Raw genomic sequence first — 17,876 nt, 5'->3', positions numbered from 1 at the left:
GTAGATAAGAATTAATGGGAATTAAAGTAGTCTTCAATTTTTGTTTTATGTACTTTTAATAGATAATTATAAATAAGAATTACTCCCTCATCATTTTTTCCTTTTGCCTTGCGAGCTTCTTCTTACTCAATTTTTTCTTCGAAGGTTCTTCTTCTGTAGCCTTCGAAACAATATCCTCCTTTTCAGTTAATATAACCTCTATATGAGAGGGTGAACTCATGTACGCTATAAAAAATTATTAGATACGTAATATTAATAATAAATACAATGAATATTTTTTTTCAAAGAAATCAAAAAACAGAAAATGAAGAAATATAATGAATGTACTTACGATTAATACGACCATGGGCTCTGTAAGTTCTTCTACGTAAGCAAGATGCATGATTGACCTGAATGTGATCGATGACAAGGCGTTCCACATCCAATCCTCTGTAATCTGCATTACTCTCAGCATTTTTTAAAAGTTGCAACAAGAATTCTGCAGATTTCTTAGGCCAACGTCCTAAAAACATGAACAGTAAGTAAATATAATCAAATGTTCTATAATTCATTACATTATTTGTATGCATATTTATAAAAAAAAATGTTATAATTTTCAATAACACATTTCTATTATTCTTAAAAATTTACCTTGAGTTGTACCAAACTGTTTAGCTTGAGCACATCGGCCCACTCCACCATTAAATCTTCGGAAAGGTACACACTCTTTGTGTTCAATCACGTTTTTCAAATATTTTTGTGCTCTACGAAGAGCCATGTTTTTAATAGCGCGTGCTGTTTCATGAGTATTCTACAAAAAGAACGACACCATCATCGAATAAATAATGCATAACGACATACGTTCATATGTAAACATGTGTCTTTAAAAATATAATTATATTTACTTTGAAATGCACACGAAGATTGGAGCCTCGTGCCTTGCACGATTTCGTAGCATTTAGTGGCTCGTAAGAATAACGACCCATTATGTTCTGAAATCACAAAAAAATTAGTATAAAAATTGTAATAATACTAAATCGACATTTTTCTTTAGAGGATAGGTGTCGCAGTGTCGACAATCGCAACATGACGGTACTTGACAGTAAATATTTCACCATTTTAAGCGATCGATACGAAATATTTACTAGAAAAAATATATAATTCGATGTTTTATACATAATAAATTAATATTTGTTTAACCAATAATAGGATAAAACAATAGATGCGAATGGATTCTATAAACATTACATATTATTCCATACATACCTCCTAACAGCACGACCGTTAAGGAAAGAACGTCTCACGAACGATCACTAACTTCCTGTACGTAACAGTGTTGCCAACTCACAGTAACTTTATTTTAAATAACATAGACAATACAAAATTTAATTTATTTCGATATTATTTATTTATATTTTGTGAAATTAAAGAAAGATCATAAAAATTTATAATCTTTAATTATTAATCGAAACTATATTATGTATTTCAAATCATTCATGTCGGATATTTAAAATGATAAATATTGATATTTTAGTGATAGCAATTGAATGTCACGTTTTAAATGTTCGGTCAAACTTTGAAAATAGAAATCTCGTTATTCTTGATGCGATCGTCAAATATACCTAGCAACATATTATATTCGTAAGTAAAATTTAATAGTAATATGTAATATATAGTAAACTAATATTAAATATAATAAATAAAATTTTCATTTCTCAGCTCTTTCGATAAAATCGAAGTTTATTGAATGATAGATACGCTCCTGAAAGCACAATAGTTTATGGCCACGAGTCGAGTTGAAAAGTTATAAGAGCTTTGTTTTTATTTTCGCGTTAAAGTAAGAAACGTAAATACAATTAATAAGGAAAGAAGAGGCATATTAATATTTATTTTCTTCAATGAAAAATAAATCGGTTCATATACGTATCAAATATAATATGTATGTAAGATATAATTTATCGAACTATTGACTCTTCAAGTATAGTCTATGATTTTCGGAATAGCTAACTGTATGCGTTCTATCGTTCAACGTTAACTTCGCGGCTCCCTGAAAAGAGTCGGATAACCTGTATTTCTTTTTTAATGAAATATCTCGAAAAAGAATGCATATTACGAATGTTTGTTTTTTAATTTTCTACCATCGGTGTTGGATTTAAAAAAAAAATAATAAAATAAAATAAAAATAAATCAGAAAGATAATTCTCTCTTCAAATAAATATATATATATATATATATATATATATATATATATGTATATGTATATATATATATATATATATGTCTCGAGACAGAGTTGTGAGATTGACAGATCAAAGAAAATAACGATTTTTTTCTCGAACATTTAAATACAACTTTGTAATAACTTAGAAATGCGAGTGTTGTTACAAAAGTTGTACAAGTTATATAAATTGTAAGGAATAAAAAAAAAAAAAAATAAATAAATAAAGAAAAAAGAAGTGAAAGAAGAAAACGTACAAAGAAAAAGATAAAGAAAATTTTTTGTGTACAGAACCTACGGCTGTAAGAAATATTTTTATATAAGTGAAATAATCTCTATATTAATTCTCTGTGGAAAAGTTTATATTATATTTTTTTATAAATCCACACGCGCATTAAACATATACATATATTTCATATAACTCAGAATTGATTTGTTGCGTTGGTGATACTTCTTCACATAACAAATGTCAAAAAACAAATTAAACTTGACATTACCACCTGGCTCGATTGAACCGGTTCCAGCTGTATCCCCATCACCACCAGTTCCACCACTGCCTACATATTCAGAACCACCCGTTATACCAGAGTAAGCATAATGTTTTTCTTTCAATAATTAATTATTTTTTATTTTCTAATCAAACCTAGTATTCTATTAAACTGTTATTTTATTCTTTATGTCTTGGTCAGCGGTGTAATGGGCAAGATGAGTATCGATGCTATTCAAGAAAGATTAGAAGAGTTGGAGATGGATGAGGAGCAAAGAAAGAGATTAGAAAGTTTCTTAGGACAAAAAGAGAAGGTAGGAGAATTATGTGATGATGATTTTGAAAAACTTGGTGAACTAGGTGCTGGCAATGGTGGAGTTGTTATGAAAGTTAGACATAAAAAGTATGGGCTTATTATGGCAAGAAAGGTATGATCATTTGCAAATTTTATATATATATATATATACTTATAGAAAAATATTTTAACACATTATGTTGTTAATATTATTCTAGTTGATTCATTTAGAAGTAAAACCAGCTATTAAAAAGCAAATCATAAGGGAATTAAAAGTATTACATGAATGTAATTTTGCTCACATAGTTGGATTCTATGGTGCTTTTTACAGGTTTGTGTATTCATTAAAATATATAACTTAAAATTAAAGTTTACCTCAAAATAATTATATATTATATGTATTGTTGTGATTTTTTACAGTGATGGCGAGATTAGCATATGCATGGAATACATGGATGGAGGATCATTAGATTTGATATTAAAAAAAGCTGGTAGAATTCCAGAACCTATTCTAGGCACTATTACATCTGCTGTGAGTAATATCTTAATATTATTAATATCCAGACATATTAGTTTTTCTAGCATAAATAATTTATTAATTTTTAAAAAGTTATAATCAACAATATAATGACAAATAGCATTATACTATCTTAAATAACTAGAACTTAAGCGTTTACTAATATTAACTACATATATACTACTTATCCTAAGTAAAAAATTAATAATACGTTTCTCGTTCAATAAGGCATCCTGGAAACAAACGAATACAAAGTCTTCTGAGTTCATCATAAACCCAAAGAAATATTGCAAGTGGTAGGCAAGGCCAATACCAATAAAAATCTAAGGGCATAGTCTTAAATATTTTTTCTGTTCCTGGTATATATAGAAGCATTCCTGTTAATATAATTTCAAATACAAAAGAAAAGTTTAAAAACCAATTGTCCATTCCTTGTTGAAAAATAGAATTACGTCTTGTTTTACACATTACTAAGTCTACCATTTGTGTTATAATAAGAGAAAGAAAATATCCAGTGCGTGCTTCGTTGAGTAAATCCATTCTAGCCTTATAAGTCCACGTTTGTCCATACGAATCTTCAAGATCATTGATTGCTTTGTTTTCCCAATCGTATCTTAATCCTAACAGATGATACGGCAAGAATCCATTCAGCATTAAAATCATAAAATAAGTATAGAAACCTGCTGCAGCTTGGGTCATTCCAATTTGACCATAAGTAATAGATATTAAACGTTTATTAACTAATCTATCATATTGAGGATTTCTAGGTGCTCGTTGCATAATATCTAATTCTGCTTTTTCATAGGCTAGCGATATAGCAGGAATCAAATCGGTTCCAACATCGATACAGAGTACCATTTCAATAATAAATGGTAAAGGAATTGCAAACATAAGACTGGCTAACATTGGTAACATTTCGGGTACACTGGATGTTAATGTATAAGCAATGGATTTTTTTAAATTATCAAATATCAATCTACCTTCTTCTACTCCCGTAACGATAGACGCAAAGTTATCATCCATCAGTATCATATCTGCAGCATTTTTAGCTACATCCGATCCTGTGATTCCCATAGCTACTCCTATATCAGCTTTTCTTAGGGCAGGTGCATCGTTGACACCATCCCCAGTAACGGCTACAATTTCTCCCAATCTTTGACAACTTTCTACTATCATCAATTTTTGCTGTGGTGTAGTGCGAGCAAAAACAATTTCTTCATAATTCTTAATAATATTATCCAGATCATCGATGTCCATATTTCTTAATTCTGCACCTGTTATGATTATAGCATCGGTCACAATATCAGGTATAAGTGTGAAAGATGGTTGATTATCATTCAGCAAGGTTATTTCATATTTAGTTTCGTGTCCTTCACTTATAATACCAACTTTTCTAGCAATAGCCATTGCTGTTACTGGATGATCACCAGTTATCATGATCACTTTTATGCCAGCTGTACGACATTTTTGGACTGCTTCTGGTACTCCTGGTCTAGGTGGATCTATTAAACTGATTAGACCAACAAATCTGTAACCTTTCATTGGAAAGTTATATTTGTTCTGAGAGTTTGTATTAAATTGATAATTAGGGCCGTATATATTCCCAGGTAACACAAGATCGCTATAAGCTAATACTCGTTCACCTAAATATGCTAATTCAGTACAGGCATGTTTTATTGTTTGTATATCAGAAACTTCCATGTGTTTTGTTTGACCATCCATAGTCAGTATTGTGGTACAATAATTCAAAATTATTTCTGGAGCACCTTTCATAATCAGTATATATGAATTAACATTACGGTGTATGGACAATTGATATTTAAGAGTAGAATTAAAAGGAATTTCAGCTACTTTCGGATATTTCTGACGATATATTTCTGTAGAATGTATGTGTTCACAGAAACGAAGTATACCAGTTTCTGATGCATCGCCTATAACATTACGTTGTTCAATTGGTACCACAAGTGTACTTTCTGCAATGAATTCAGCACGTAAACAAAGAGTGGCATCTCTCAAGACATAATTGAAAGCAGGTTTCTCCATCAATATATCTTTTTCTGCACCGATCTTTTCTGTCTGTGAGAAAGAAAATCTATTATATCCAAACCATATATGTGAAACTGACATCCTATTTTGAGTGAGAGTTCCTGTTTTATCGGAACAGATTGTCGAAGTAGAACCAAGAGTTTCTACACCTTCCAAATTCTTTACCAGACAATTCTTATTAGCCATTTTTGTAGCAGTTAAGGTCAAACAAGTGGTCACTGTTATCAGCAAGACTTCCGGCACGTTGGCGATAATGATACCAAGTAAATATGTGAAGGCTTTGATTACATCGGGTTCTAACATGAGAGAAAGTCCAAAAAAAATTAAACCAAAAATGATAGCAACCACTGTGATAATATGAACGAAATGTTTGATCTCTTTAGCAATCGGTGTTTCAGTCTTTTTTACATAAGATGTTAATCCTGCTAATCTACCAATCATCGTGTTGTCTCCGACAGCAATAACTATACCTGTCCCATCTCCAGCAACGGCAAATGAAGAGAAAAAGGCAACGTTCGAAGATTCTAAAGGATTTAGATCTGTTGGATAGTCCGTACGAATAACTGGTTCGTTTTCACCAGTAATACTCGAGTTTTCAACTCTCAATCCATTACATTTAATTATCCTAATATCAGCAGGTATTTTATCTCCAAGTCTGATCTCTACCAAATCACCAAGTACTAATTCTTCGGTTCCAAGACGTATTTTATTTCCGTCTCTTATTGCTGTCGCAAAAGTAGGTACCATCTTCTTAAACGATTCCATAACTTTCGTATTCTTGCTTTCTTGTATATAAGCAAATATACCAGATATGAGACATATCACGACAATTATAACACCTAACCATTCGATGCCAGTTCGTTCTTCTTTCATTAAATAACTGATAAAGACTAGTAAGAAACATAGAACCGCGCAAATCCACAACAAGCTTGCGAAACCACTGAACATGCATAGTAAAAATTTGATATATTCAGGTGTTTCCTTTGGAGGAGACAACACATTTGGTCCATTTTTCTTAAGTAATCGTGTAGCCTCTTTCTCTGTAAGACCATTCACTAGATCTGTATTGAATTTTGCGCATAATTCTTCCAAAGGAATTGTATGATCTGTAGTAATTAAATCACTACGAAGAGCTTCAATTTCTGTTTCAGTTAGTCTTTTTTTTATGGACTGTGATAAAGAATTATTCAAATTTGATCGAAGATTTTTTACAGACATTCCTTGTGTCTGTGTCATATTGTTTCAATGATTTGTTTAATGATATTTTCTATAATAATAACTAAGGTTTAATTTGTTGATACTATTTTTACAGCTCAGCTCACTTCACTCGTGTTTGTATTATCTTTTGTGTATATTATATATACATACATACATACATACACACACACACATATATATATATGTGTGTGTGTGTATTCTTTTTTCTTTTATGATTCTACAGGGTACATCTAAAAAAAATTGATATTTTCTTTTTTTTTATTCTCAGGTACTGAAAGGTCTAAGTTATTTGCGCGACAAGCACGCTATCATGCATCGCGACGTTAAACCAAGCAATATTCTTGTAAATAGTGCAGGAGAAATAAAGATTTGTGATTTTGGTGTCTCTGGTCAATTGATAGATTCCATGGCTAATTCGTTCGTTGGTACCAGGAGTTATATGTCGGTAAATATTTCTAATCAAAAATATCTCTTTCACGTCATTTTTAAAAAATATTTTATATACTAATTATATAATAACATTTTCAGCCAGAAAGATTACAAGGTACTCATTATTCCGTGCAAAGTGATATTTGGTCGTTAGGTTTGTCACTCGTTGAAATGGCTATCGGTATGTATCCCATTCCACCACCTGATGAAAAAACGTTGGCATCGATATTTGGCACACAAACAGGAAGTCAATCTTCAACAGAGACTGCTGCGACAAATAGCGAACCAACACCTGCTCAACAGTCACCTGGACATAGTTAGTATCCAAATAAGTAGCATGCTTAACCCTTTGAGTGCTATGGACGTATATATGCGTTTAGCGAAAGCAGTCGGTATGGAGAATATGGGCGCATATATGTGTTTATAAATTTTTTCAATTTCTCTTGCACTTGAGATACTATCAGCATATGAGACGTATACATGTGCGTTCCTTAGGAACAACATTGTCGGTTTGTGTATTAATAATTGTTTCAAGATAATTTAAAATTAATATTTAATGTTTGAAAATAACTTTCTTAAATTATTTAAATAGTTGCGCCTTGTGTATTTAATCGACAAAGTTAACATTTACGACAAAATATATTCCGTCTTTAGCAATCGAAAGCGAGCTAAGTGCGCGCCGTCCACGTGGATTGCTTGCGCCGGATATATTAAGCGCTCAAAAGGTTAAATCATTTATTCTATATCACAATGCGATAATAATAGTAATATTTATGGTCTATAGGCGCAGGTAGCCCAAGACCTATGGCAATATTTGAGTTATTAGATTATATCGTCAATGAACCACCACCAAAACTGCCAGCTGGCTTCTTCAGTGAAGCATTCACAGATTTTGTTGATCGTTGCTTGAAGAAAAATCCATCGGAGAGAGCAGACTTAAAGACACTGATGGTATCAAACTATTTTTAATAATAAACTTAACAATTTTACTTTTAAAAGATTTTTGTAATTTATACTATAATAATTTTAGAATCACGAATGGATAAAAACGGCTGAGTCGGAGAACGTTGACATTGCTGGTTGGGTATGCCGTACGATGGATCTTCAACCAACTACTCCAACTCGTTTAGCGAACGTACAATCCTGAATAAATGTAACTCTTACATACTTGACTACTTATATACGCGTTCAGTACTCCTAAGTCAGTTATTATTTTCCTTTCGTTCGATTGTATCAGGCAGTGGCGTTATTTTTCTTTTTATTATTTTTACTATTATTTTTTCTTTTATATGTTTCTTAGACTATCTCACCGCTTATTGTTTTAAACAATCAAATGATAAATAAGATTTTGATGAAGCCCAAAGATTATTTATACTTAAGAACGAAGTATAAACTCTATTTATGGCTATAAAATACTCAACAACTATGATAAATCCATGTTCAGAATCGCCATTTAATCGTATTGAAAGATATTAATGAAACGATTCAATTGAAAAGAAAAAGAAAAGAAAAAAAAAGAAATATGATTTAAACGAAAGATCATATATGTTTGTACATAGAGAGAATAATGTATAGAGAAAATTCTTATTAACAATCATTATTATATAAAAATAATTCATCCCATTTAACGCCACTGTTCTTATATTCGAATGATTAGTTTTAATCTCTAAAAAAAAAGTTAGGATTATTCTTATTATTATTTTTGGAAAGTATGTAAGATATATATAAACAGTTTATACGATATGTTTCAAATTACACCGATCGATATAGAATGTGTTCCCTGTGATGATATTAGGATACATAAATATGAGCATCAGGTGTATGAAAGAAACGATTCGAAGAATATTAGCTAGGTCAAGTTATTCATAGAAAATTTGTACCTGACATCCTTAGAATGTTATTTACATACTAATACACAGATACAAACACACATACAAACATATATCATTGAAAAGACTTTGTTCCGTCGCTCATTGCAGTTTCATATAGTTCTTTTATATCATATACATACATATATATGTATATATAACGAGGCTACGATAAGAGTATATACTCACGTTGTAGACATTATCAAAAAAAATCAATTTTGAAAAATATCTTCCAAATGAGATAAATAATTTCTACGCTCAAAGTTAATACATTAATAATAAAAATGATTTCCTTTCGTGTATATGATTGATCTAAATTATTAAGTCGCAATATGAAAATCTCTTATATAAATAAATGTGGCCTCGAATGTAAAATGTCAAAAGATACAAGTGTTAGTGTGATCTTAAAATATGTCCATGTGTTCACACGATATATATATATATATATATATATATATATATATATATATATATATATATACTTATACTTATAAATGCATTTGTCGTATAATTATGCAACAAGTTTCTCCTATGTAATTTCAATAAATTACATTCGATAAACTATCTTCGTCGCTTAATGATTAGCTTTATATTCATGGACATTTAAACATTTAGATACTAGTATCTCTATTGTCACACTGTATACTATATGTTATATTTCAAGCCATGTGTATACATACAGCTATGTGTATACATATACACATACAGCTATGTGTGTATATATATAACTTTTGTGAGTATTACACGGTTAAATGTATTGTCATCGGATCCTTAAATTTTATATATATATATATATATATATATATATATATATATAGGTAAAAAAAAATATATAAGAGAGAAAGAACAGTGATCTTGATCAATATTATGTGTACCAAGACAAATTGCTTTATATGATAAAAGCAAACGCAATTGGTCTATGTTACACATACACATACATAGATGGTGTATATGAATATATGAGATAATGTATGTAATTCTATTAAAAACGATCGTACCTAACTATCTCTCTCTTTCTCTCTCTCTTTCTCTCTCTCTCTCTCTCTCTCTCTCTCTCTCTCTCTCTCTCTCTTTTTCTCTCTCTCCGCTTGTCTGAAAGACGATTTTCATAGATCCAACTGCAGGTATAGGCAGTATCAGCCTATTCCGATTTGGCTTAAAATATATCGGAGTGTATTACAATAAGAATGTTTACAAAACATGATGAACGTATATATTTCGTTAATATGAATAAAAGCGTAAGACGCAAGCCCCCTCCAAGAACTGAGATGTTTCTTAATATGTTTATATATAATAATAATGATAATGATAATCGCGTAATGCTGGTTAGCGTGGCATATGTTTAATAATAAATTAATAATAAATAAATAAATAAAAGTAATATAAGCGAATATTGTTTGGCTGTTAAAATATCAGGTTGCAAGATGTATCATATGTCGATAGAAACATTAGTGATATTAGTTTCAAGGTGCGCAGTGTGTATTTTCAATTTAAATATATAGGATCTTTTATTATGGCTCGTATTATTATAATATGTGCAAATTCTTCGTTGCAAAAAGATATGGATAATTGCAGTTATATTAATTATCTAAATGTTATAATCACACTAAAGAAAAAATAAAAAAATATATATATAAAAAAGTAAAAATAAATTTATTCTCTACCACAGATTTGTGTTTCACAGTGAAATTTCAAAGCATTGTTAAAATAATTTCATTTATTTTTTGTATATAGCCGATATATAACGGTCGATTATTTTCGATTTAATCGACTGACTTCTGTAAATAAAGCTGTTCATTAACTTTTGCTCGAATATGATTTAGAGATATATGATTTCAGAGACAGTTATATGGACAAAATATGAACAACAAAAATAGACGAGAAAAATTATCACAATTATGCGACTAATCGCATCGGTGTACAAATTTGTTTAGATTATACAATTTTTTTATAATAATAATAATAGTACACTATTTTATAACTAACCATACGCAAGAAAAAATCATAGACCAAATTTTACTTGTTTAAAGATAAATTAACAAAAAATTGTTTCTTAATTGTACAAATTATAAATATATATTTTGTTTCTAGTTAAACTTATACATAGCTAAAGCTTATTTAAAAAGCCATTTATTCACCCTGTAGAACTTGCGTTATATAATTTAGATATAAATATATATATTTCGATATATTGCAAAATAATACCTGTCCTGGTCTCACCACGTGAAGGTTGCTATGTCTGTAGACCCACTGGTTAAACTGTGACTCTACTCGAAAATCCGCGGTACCGTGGTGATATGACCTTACCGAGAATTCCAATTCCCAAGGCTATCTGAAGATGTTCTCCCTATCCTATCTGTACGCGTTTAAATTAGGGCCGCCGACGATATATCGTATCTGCGCCGATATAGCAGTCCTCGCCTTTGCAGATAAATTGTTCCCTCGATAATCTAGTTTAAAGAGAAGAAGAGAAAGAAACGAAGAGAAAAAGGGAAAGAAAAGAAGAGAAGAAGAAAAAGAGAAGAAATTTGGAACGCGCGCACACATGTGAAATCGATGAAACTGCGAACAAAAAGTGGACATCTCGCAGATCTCTCCACTCGAGTAAAATGAAAGCAACAAAATCGAGTACGATATTTCCTTAATGAAGAAAACCAACTCAAATCCCATACTCAAAAGTACCACCCAAGAACTTTATACAATATTAAGAAAAAGCAGTCTATTCAAAGATCCACACCAAAGGAGAAGAGAATTCATCCCTCAGTTATCCATCCCTCGATGATTTAGCTTCAAAAGAAGAAGAAAGAGAAAGAGAGATAGATAAAGAGAGAGAGAAAGAGAGAGAGAGAAGAAAATGAGAAAAAGAAAAGAAAGAAATTAGTGGTGAAAAAGAAGAAAGAAAAGAATAATGAGAGAAGAAAATTAATAGGAAATAGAAGAAGATTAGTAGAAAAAGAAAAAAGATGAGGAGAAAGAGGAAGAAGATTAATAAAGAAAGAGTAGATGAGAAAGGGAAGTAGAAAAAAAAAGAAACCTAGAATGTGTGCGCATGTGAGAACTCAGAACAAGAAATGGATATTTTAAAGAACGTTCAAAAATCAAAATCAAGCTCGATATTCCCTGGTAAAAAAAGAAGACTTGCCCAAGAACCCTCCCCTAAGGATTTCACCTTAGAGAAACTAAACTAATTAATATAGAATAATTATTTAAACTATTATATGACTATCCGTTTAAGTAAATAAAGACGACTATTTATTACTGAATATAGATAGAAGATGTAAGAAGCAATGTAAAGTGTAAATACTTCAAGGTTTAGTCAGAATTAAAGTGAAAAGATTTTGGAAATTTTCCGAAATATACAGATATTGTTAGTAAAATAATCTTATTTAATAATTATTCCCTCCCGAGTTCAGCGATTTATTTTTGTCGAAAGATTAAAATTGAATTTATTTTATATACATTGCGTCTTACGATCCTTACAAGGTTCCTAAAAGTGTCCTATTATTTAAATGTTAATAAAATAATTTGATTTTCAAATTGTTTATTATGCTAAACTATATGTATAATTTAAATTTGTAATCAAAAAGAACCATCGTATATTTCACGAAATCGAAAGGTTTTATATTCTTCCGTAAGAATATAACTTGTATGTTTTCTATTTATTATAAAATTCAATTTAAATTATTTTTGTTTACTCTATTGTAATAGAAAACGATTACAAATTGATTAAAAGAACGAATGCAGAAAAACTAAGCCAATAATTGTCAAAATCCGTAAAAAGTTCGTTTTTTTTTTTTTTTTTTTTATATTAGATGAAGCCAACATCTGTGACGTCAAAATTCAAATCTAATTGGATAATAAATTCAAATTATTTTATGTTTAATATGTGTTTCAAGTCATGTAATGTTTAAGCAAATGTATTGTTTAAGTATTAATTTATTATATACCGTATATATTTATATATTGTTTAAATAATTATAAAATAATTGAAAGTAAAAGCTTAGCCTATATGAAAATAAAGAATTTCGACATTTACTTGTCGAAATACAAAAGAAAACTAATTCGATAACTAAAGTCAGTAAAAAGTTCATTTTTGTTGACTTCACACAAAATTTACGAGCTATTGAACATAAAACTTTTTTATTAATTCAAGAAAATCGTCTCCTTGTTTAAATCTTCATCTTTAAAACGAATCAAAATTACGCCTGGATTCATTGTTGGCTTAAACAATTAAAAAACCAAAAGTGATGAATAGTATTAAGTTATTCTTTTATTTATATAGATTTATTTTAATAGATATTACACAGTATATTAAATTTCATATAACAAATAATCTTTTTTTTTTTTCTTTTCTTTTTACAAACAATACACAAGTTATGTACTAATACTGTTCCTGTAAAAAACACTTTTTTTTCTTTTTTCTTTTTTTTTTCAATTCTTGTACAAATACTATAAACGTATATAAATCAGTAAAGAAGGTTGTCAGTTCATTGGCGTTGATTAAGGATTATTAAACAATGACCCGCTTTATTCATTATATCTTCACACGTGTGTGGTCCTTTTTTTTCTTTCTTTTTTTTTTTGTTTCAATCAATGAGTTTGGAAACTCCAAATATCTAACATAAGACCTGAGTATTACTATATTCTGTATTATTTGATTATTTATAGTAAATATATCCATTGCATAATTACATATAGTTATATTTAAATTTAAATTTAAACACTTTTAGGTACTTTGTTAGAGGGTATGCGAAGTAATAGCAAATTAGGGGATGTATGATTATAACGGGTTATACTAGTTCCACCAATATATATTTTTAAGAAAATATTATTGGACCTACGACTTGTAACATATTCAGCCACGTCAATAATATTATTAGTTATACCCTTGCAACCAGTGAGATCAAGTAGTTCCAAATTAGGAGATACATGAATAAGGATAGCTAAGCCTGTATCATTAATCGAAATACAAGATTTGCATTCTAGTTGTCTTATGTTACACATATTGTCCAAACCTATAGCTGTTACTTTATTCAAATTGCTAATTATTAAAGTTTCTAATCTTGGTAAAGTTGCCACAGCTTGTAAACCCGTATCAGTGACGTTTTGACAGCCTGAAAAATCATATTAATAATACATTAATTGAAATATTATACTTGATTGTTATGTATTATTATAATGATAAGTTATTATAATTATATTTAATAATTCTAGCTTACCATTAATATCTAAATAGATCAGTTGTCTACATTTTGAAGCCAAAACAATTAAAAAATCATCATTTATAAAGACATTTTGTATAAGTCTCAGAATCTCAAGATTAACGAGTTGCGTTATTTGTAATGCATCTTCACATATGGGGACAGATAGAAATAGACATTCTCTAGTTAACTCGAATTCTTTAAGATTTGTGCAATATTTTCCAATTGCTTCTAATATACGACTTGTAACACATATACAGTCCTTTATCAACAAACTTTTCAAACTGGTCAGATTTGCTAATGCCTAAATCAATAATATAAAATTTAATCAAACGTATATATATTATTTTATGTAAATATCAAATCACTGAAAAATATAGGATTTATATATATAAATATATATATATATATATATATATATATATATATATAAGCTTACATTGGCAAAGTGTAATTCTTGAATACCATCACAAGAATTTAAAACAAGCTCTTCAAATGCATTAGATGAGAGAAAATTTAGGCACTTGCCCGATATGTTAATCTGATAAAGATTCAAGTACCTTAGGCCTTTGTTCATTTCAAATAACATTATAAAGTCTCTATCACAAATGTGCGTCGAATAGTGCATTGAATAACCTAAGTTAAGCTTTTTTATATTTGTACAATTCCTAGCTAATAATTCTATGCCCGATGAAGATATTTCAAGTCCGCTAATATCAACTATTTCTAAATTATGACAAAATCTACCAATAATGAGTAAAGTACTTCGTGTTAAAGAGGGATAACATTGCGAAAAATCTATATGATTTAAAAATCTACCGCATCGTAATAATACTTCACGTAAATCGGATGTACAAATCTTTTTATCATCTGGTGAAATTCCCCATGTATGATAAGAAAGGTCTAACTTTTTTACAGCATACCATGATTTTTGAGCCACAGCTCTCCAACGTTTACATACTGAAAGTATAATAAGTAAAATTTATTAAAAATATATATTATAGAATTTTGAAATAATAAAACATACCGATAGAGAAATCAAATATTATTTTACCTCTTTCTATAACAATTCTATTCTTAATTGGTAAATAAAGAAAAATGTGCATTAAACAATCGTCATTTAAAGCATCAATCGGAGCATTTATATAATTTTGTACAGAATTATGATTAGTTTCTTCCATAGAAGACTTCTTACGAGATTTATTTATATCCTTTATCAAAGTATAACTTTTAATTTGTATACTGTCTGGTTGATGCCACGGATCTGCTGGCATAACTTTTAAATCTCTATTATGTAAATTAATTTCTTTCTTACTTCCATCTTCTCTTGCTCTATAAATAAAAACAAAAAAAAAAGAAAAATAGAAAAGTTTATTCTATATTTATAGACTTTTTACTTCATATGGTGAAAAAACTGTCATCTTACCTTATTGCGCTCGTAACATTACTGAACGTAACAAATGCATAATTATTTTTACTGTGAGTTGTTTTCAAATAACAACTTTCGACTTTTCCATATTTAGAAAATAATGCAGCTAATTCTTTATAAGTAGTCTGTAAAAAGTACAATTAATATATTTTCCTTGAAAATAATTATTTTTGTATTTTACAAGCCAACTGGGGAAGATCATAAGTTATTATTACATTATGATTTTTAGACAGTATTGTTTCAGCCTATATAAAATAAAATTAAAACAAATACTATCAAATAATTTTTTCTCATAACACTAATAGCTTTTAAACAAAAATTAATATATACAGAAGCTGAAGAAATAATTTATTGAATTGAGTTGTTTATTTTGTTTATTTTCTTTATTTTGTTTATTTTGACGATAGATAAAAAATAAATAAATAAAAAAATAATTTTTTTCCACAATATTGCTTTTCATCAAATTTCTTTTTTACTCAAAAATGACAAGAATCAATCTACGTTCTAAAAAAGATTTTGTATTTAACCTCAAAAAAATTTTTTCGATCTTTTCATAAAAATTAATTTTTATATTAGAAATCTCTAATCTTTTAAATCATAATTTTAAGTATTAATATATCGATTCTCAGATAATGACATTGATTGGTTGAAAAGAGAAAAAAATTTATGGAGAGATAAGATAAAGAGAAATTCAAATAAGTATGGATGGAGGGTAGCCCTTCTCCAGGCGCCACTGTTGACACTTTATAAACTAAAGAATAAAAAACCGTACGATAATAATAAGAAACATACCCTTTGTGCTACATTACTAACAAACAATTTCCGTATTGGTATTCCATTTATTGTGGTCGGTAGTATACCTTCTTCGGTTATTCGATCCGCACCTTGACAAACATTAAAGAAAACTAATATGTATGTATGTGCGTGTTTACGAATGCTTAGTGTCAAGAGTATATATATGTGTGTCTACCCATATAATAAAATATACACATATATATATATATAAAGAAAATTTTACCATTTTCAGTTTCAATGCGAATACGTTTCAAAGCGTCACAAAAGAATTCGATTTTATCCATCTCCTCGAATGTGTTTTGAAGAAGCTCTTATATGTCACAGTCTAACTCAAAGGACAACGATCATTTACGACCTTGTATCGAAGGAGAATAATGGTAGAATATAAAATAAAAAGAAGATCGTTATTAAGGATTCAATACAAAAGTATTTATGTACACTCCCGCCCAAATTCTATCATTCTCTTAATAATTATTCTGAGTATTAAACATTACATCTCACTATCCTTTGATGTTTCTCAGTCTTTCTCACTTATACGACTAAACATCTTTGTTCATGAGACTTATTTGTTCTTATATGATATCGTATCAACGAAACTGTATTACCGACTGAGCAAATTTCGTATAGGTAATAGAGAAAATTAGATATAACCTATAATATAACAATATATCATAATGCTGATATTTATTACAGTTTACATGTATCAAAGAGTATTTAAAAATATGTTAGAATCATTCCATGTGCATAATTCATGTAATCCAGCCTATAAATCTATATGTCCGCTGTTTAAAAAGATTTACGAAAGATGGTGATACTGTTTTAAAATTGTTACGAAAAATTTCAATAGAATTAAATTGATTTTATTGCCAGGAAGAAATTCTTTCGTCAAGGATTAATCTTTCTATATTTAAATGCATTTATTTGATGGTCCATATATATACATATATATACATATATTACGTTTCTTTAGTTATGATTTTCAAACCGAGAAAGATAGAAAAAGAAAGAATAAGAACGAGAAGAATGAGAAAAGGAAATAGGGAGGATAGAGAAAGAAAGTATATGCATATAGTTTCCAATTAGTGAATGTAAACAACAGAGCTGTGAAGATTTGAGCGACTTTGAGAAATAACATTCCAATTTACTATAAGACTTCGACAAATCAACATCGTATAACAATAATAATTAATAATACAGTAATAGAATAAATGAAATTTTATATATATATTAAATAATGTGAATTATTAATATATATATATAACGATGAGAAATATAACACATATACACATTCAATTAGAAATAATATCGAACTAATGGCTGCATTTAAAGTTTATTTATATTTATTAATTTCATGTTTATTACGATTATACGAAGAGTGTATAATATTACTAATT

General features: G+C 28.9%; 4 protein-coding genes across 6 annotated transcripts; 1 reads left to right on the top strand and 3 right to left on the bottom strand.

The window, feature by feature from the left end:
• Nucleotides 1-37: 37 nt before the first annotated feature.
• LOC124425418 (60S ribosomal protein L17) lies at nt 38-1,380 on the bottom strand. Its single transcript, XM_046965713.1, has 5 exons — nt 1,246-1,380; nt 885-971; nt 631-790; nt 332-502; nt 38-225 (listed from the first exon to the last, which is right to left on the bottom strand). Exons 2-5 carry the CDS (start codon nt 963-965, stop codon nt 80-82), a joined length of 558 nt encoding a protein of 185 aa, XP_046821669.1. The 5' UTR covers nt 966-971; nt 1,246-1,380; the 3' UTR covers nt 38-79.
• A 565-nt stretch (nt 1,381-1,945) lies between these two features.
• Nucleotides 1,946-10,705, top strand: LOC124425412 (dual specificity mitogen-activated protein kinase kinase dSOR1). Of its 3 annotated transcripts, none has more exons than XM_046965704.1 (9): nt 1,946-2,096; nt 2,271-2,785; nt 2,887-3,112; nt 3,198-3,310; nt 3,400-3,511; nt 7,029-7,205; nt 7,289-7,505; nt 7,974-8,140; nt 8,220-10,705. In XM_046965704.1, the coding sequence occupies exons 2-9, from the start codon at nt 2,664-2,666 to the stop codon at nt 8,334-8,336; spliced, it is 1,251 nt and encodes a 416-aa protein (XP_046821660.1). In that variant the 5' UTR covers nt 1,946-2,096; nt 2,271-2,663; the 3' UTR covers nt 8,337-10,705. The 3 variants fall into 3 exon arrangements, with proteins under 3 accessions (XP_046821660.1, XP_046821662.1, XP_046821661.1); XM_046965706.1 differs by lacking the exon at nt 1,946-2,096 and having other exon boundaries at nt 2,145-2,499; nt 2,722-2,785; XM_046965705.1 differs by lacking the exon at nt 1,946-2,096 and having other exon boundaries at nt 2,145-2,499; nt 2,624-2,785.
• On the bottom strand, nt 3,518-7,019 carry LOC124425410 (sodium/potassium-transporting ATPase subunit alpha-like). Its single transcript, XM_046965702.1, has one exon. It carries the CDS (start codon nt 6,776-6,778, stop codon nt 3,698-3,700), a length of 3,081 nt encoding a protein of 1,026 aa, XP_046821658.1. The 5' UTR covers nt 6,779-7,019; the 3' UTR covers nt 3,518-3,697.
• Nucleotides 10,706-13,309: 2,604 nt separating the features above from the next.
• Nucleotides 13,310-17,082, bottom strand: LOC124425411 (F-box/LRR-repeat protein 7-like). The gene is made up of 8 exons (XM_046965703.1): nt 16,977-17,082; nt 16,706-16,837; nt 16,480-16,571; nt 15,685-15,812; nt 15,313-15,590; nt 14,698-15,218; nt 14,277-14,562; nt 13,310-14,171 (listed from the first exon to the last, which is right to left on the bottom strand). Exons 2-8 carry the CDS (start codon nt 16,764-16,766, stop codon nt 13,774-13,776), a joined length of 1,764 nt encoding a protein of 587 aa, XP_046821659.1. The 5' UTR covers nt 16,767-16,837; nt 16,977-17,082; the 3' UTR covers nt 13,310-13,773.
• Between the last annotated feature and the right edge of the window lie 794 nt (nt 17,083-17,876).

Source organism: Vespa crabro, chromosome 7 (assembly GCF_910589235.1).
Source record: "Vespa crabro chromosome 7, iyVesCrab1.2, whole genome shotgun sequence".
Classification (NCBI taxonomy): Eukaryota; Metazoa; Arthropoda; class Insecta; order Hymenoptera; family Vespidae; genus Vespa; species Vespa crabro.
This window is presented reverse-complemented; position numbering and strand designations above follow the sequence as displayed.

Excerpts from the sequence above, each read along its gene's own strand:
- LOC124425418 (XM_046965713.1), bottom strand. The coding sequence starts at position 965 with ATGGGTCGTTATTCTTACGAGCCACTAAATGCTACGAAATCGTGCAAG. Across the intron at positions 791-884 it reads ATCTTCGTGTGCATTTCAAA|AATACTCATGAAACAGCACG; the intron begins GTAAATATAATT and ends TTCTTTTTGTAG. Across the intron at positions 503-630 it reads ACAGTTTGGTACAACTCAAG|GACGTTGGCCTAAGAAATCT; the intron begins GTAAATTTTTAA and ends TCATGTTTTTAG.
- LOC124425412 (XM_046965704.1), top strand. The coding sequence starts at position 2,664 with ATGTCAAAAAACAAATTAAACTTGACATTACCACCTGGCTCGATTGAA. Across the intron at positions 3,113-3,197 it reads GGCTTATTATGGCAAGAAAG|TTGATTCATTTAGAAGTAAA; the intron begins GTATGATCATTT and ends ATATTATTCTAG. Across the intron at positions 7,506-7,973 it reads TCAACAGTCACCTGGACATA|GCGCAGGTAGCCCAAGACCT; the intron begins GTTAGTATCCAA and ends TATGGTCTATAG.
- LOC124425410 (XM_046965702.1), bottom strand. The coding sequence starts at position 6,778 with ATGACACAGACACAAGGAATGTCTGTAAAAAATCTTCGATCAAATTTG.
- LOC124425411 (XM_046965703.1), bottom strand. The coding sequence starts at position 16,766 with ATGGATAAAATCGAATTCTTTTGTGACGCTTTGAAACGTATTCGCATT. Across the intron at positions 15,591-15,684 it reads AATGTTACGAGCGCAATAAG|AGCAAGAGAAGATGGAAGTA; the intron begins GTAAGATGACAG and ends TTTTATTTATAG. Across the intron at positions 14,563-14,697 it reads AAGAATTACACTTTGCCAAT|GCATTAGCAAATCTGACCAG; the intron begins GTAAGCTTATAT and ends TTATTGATTTAG.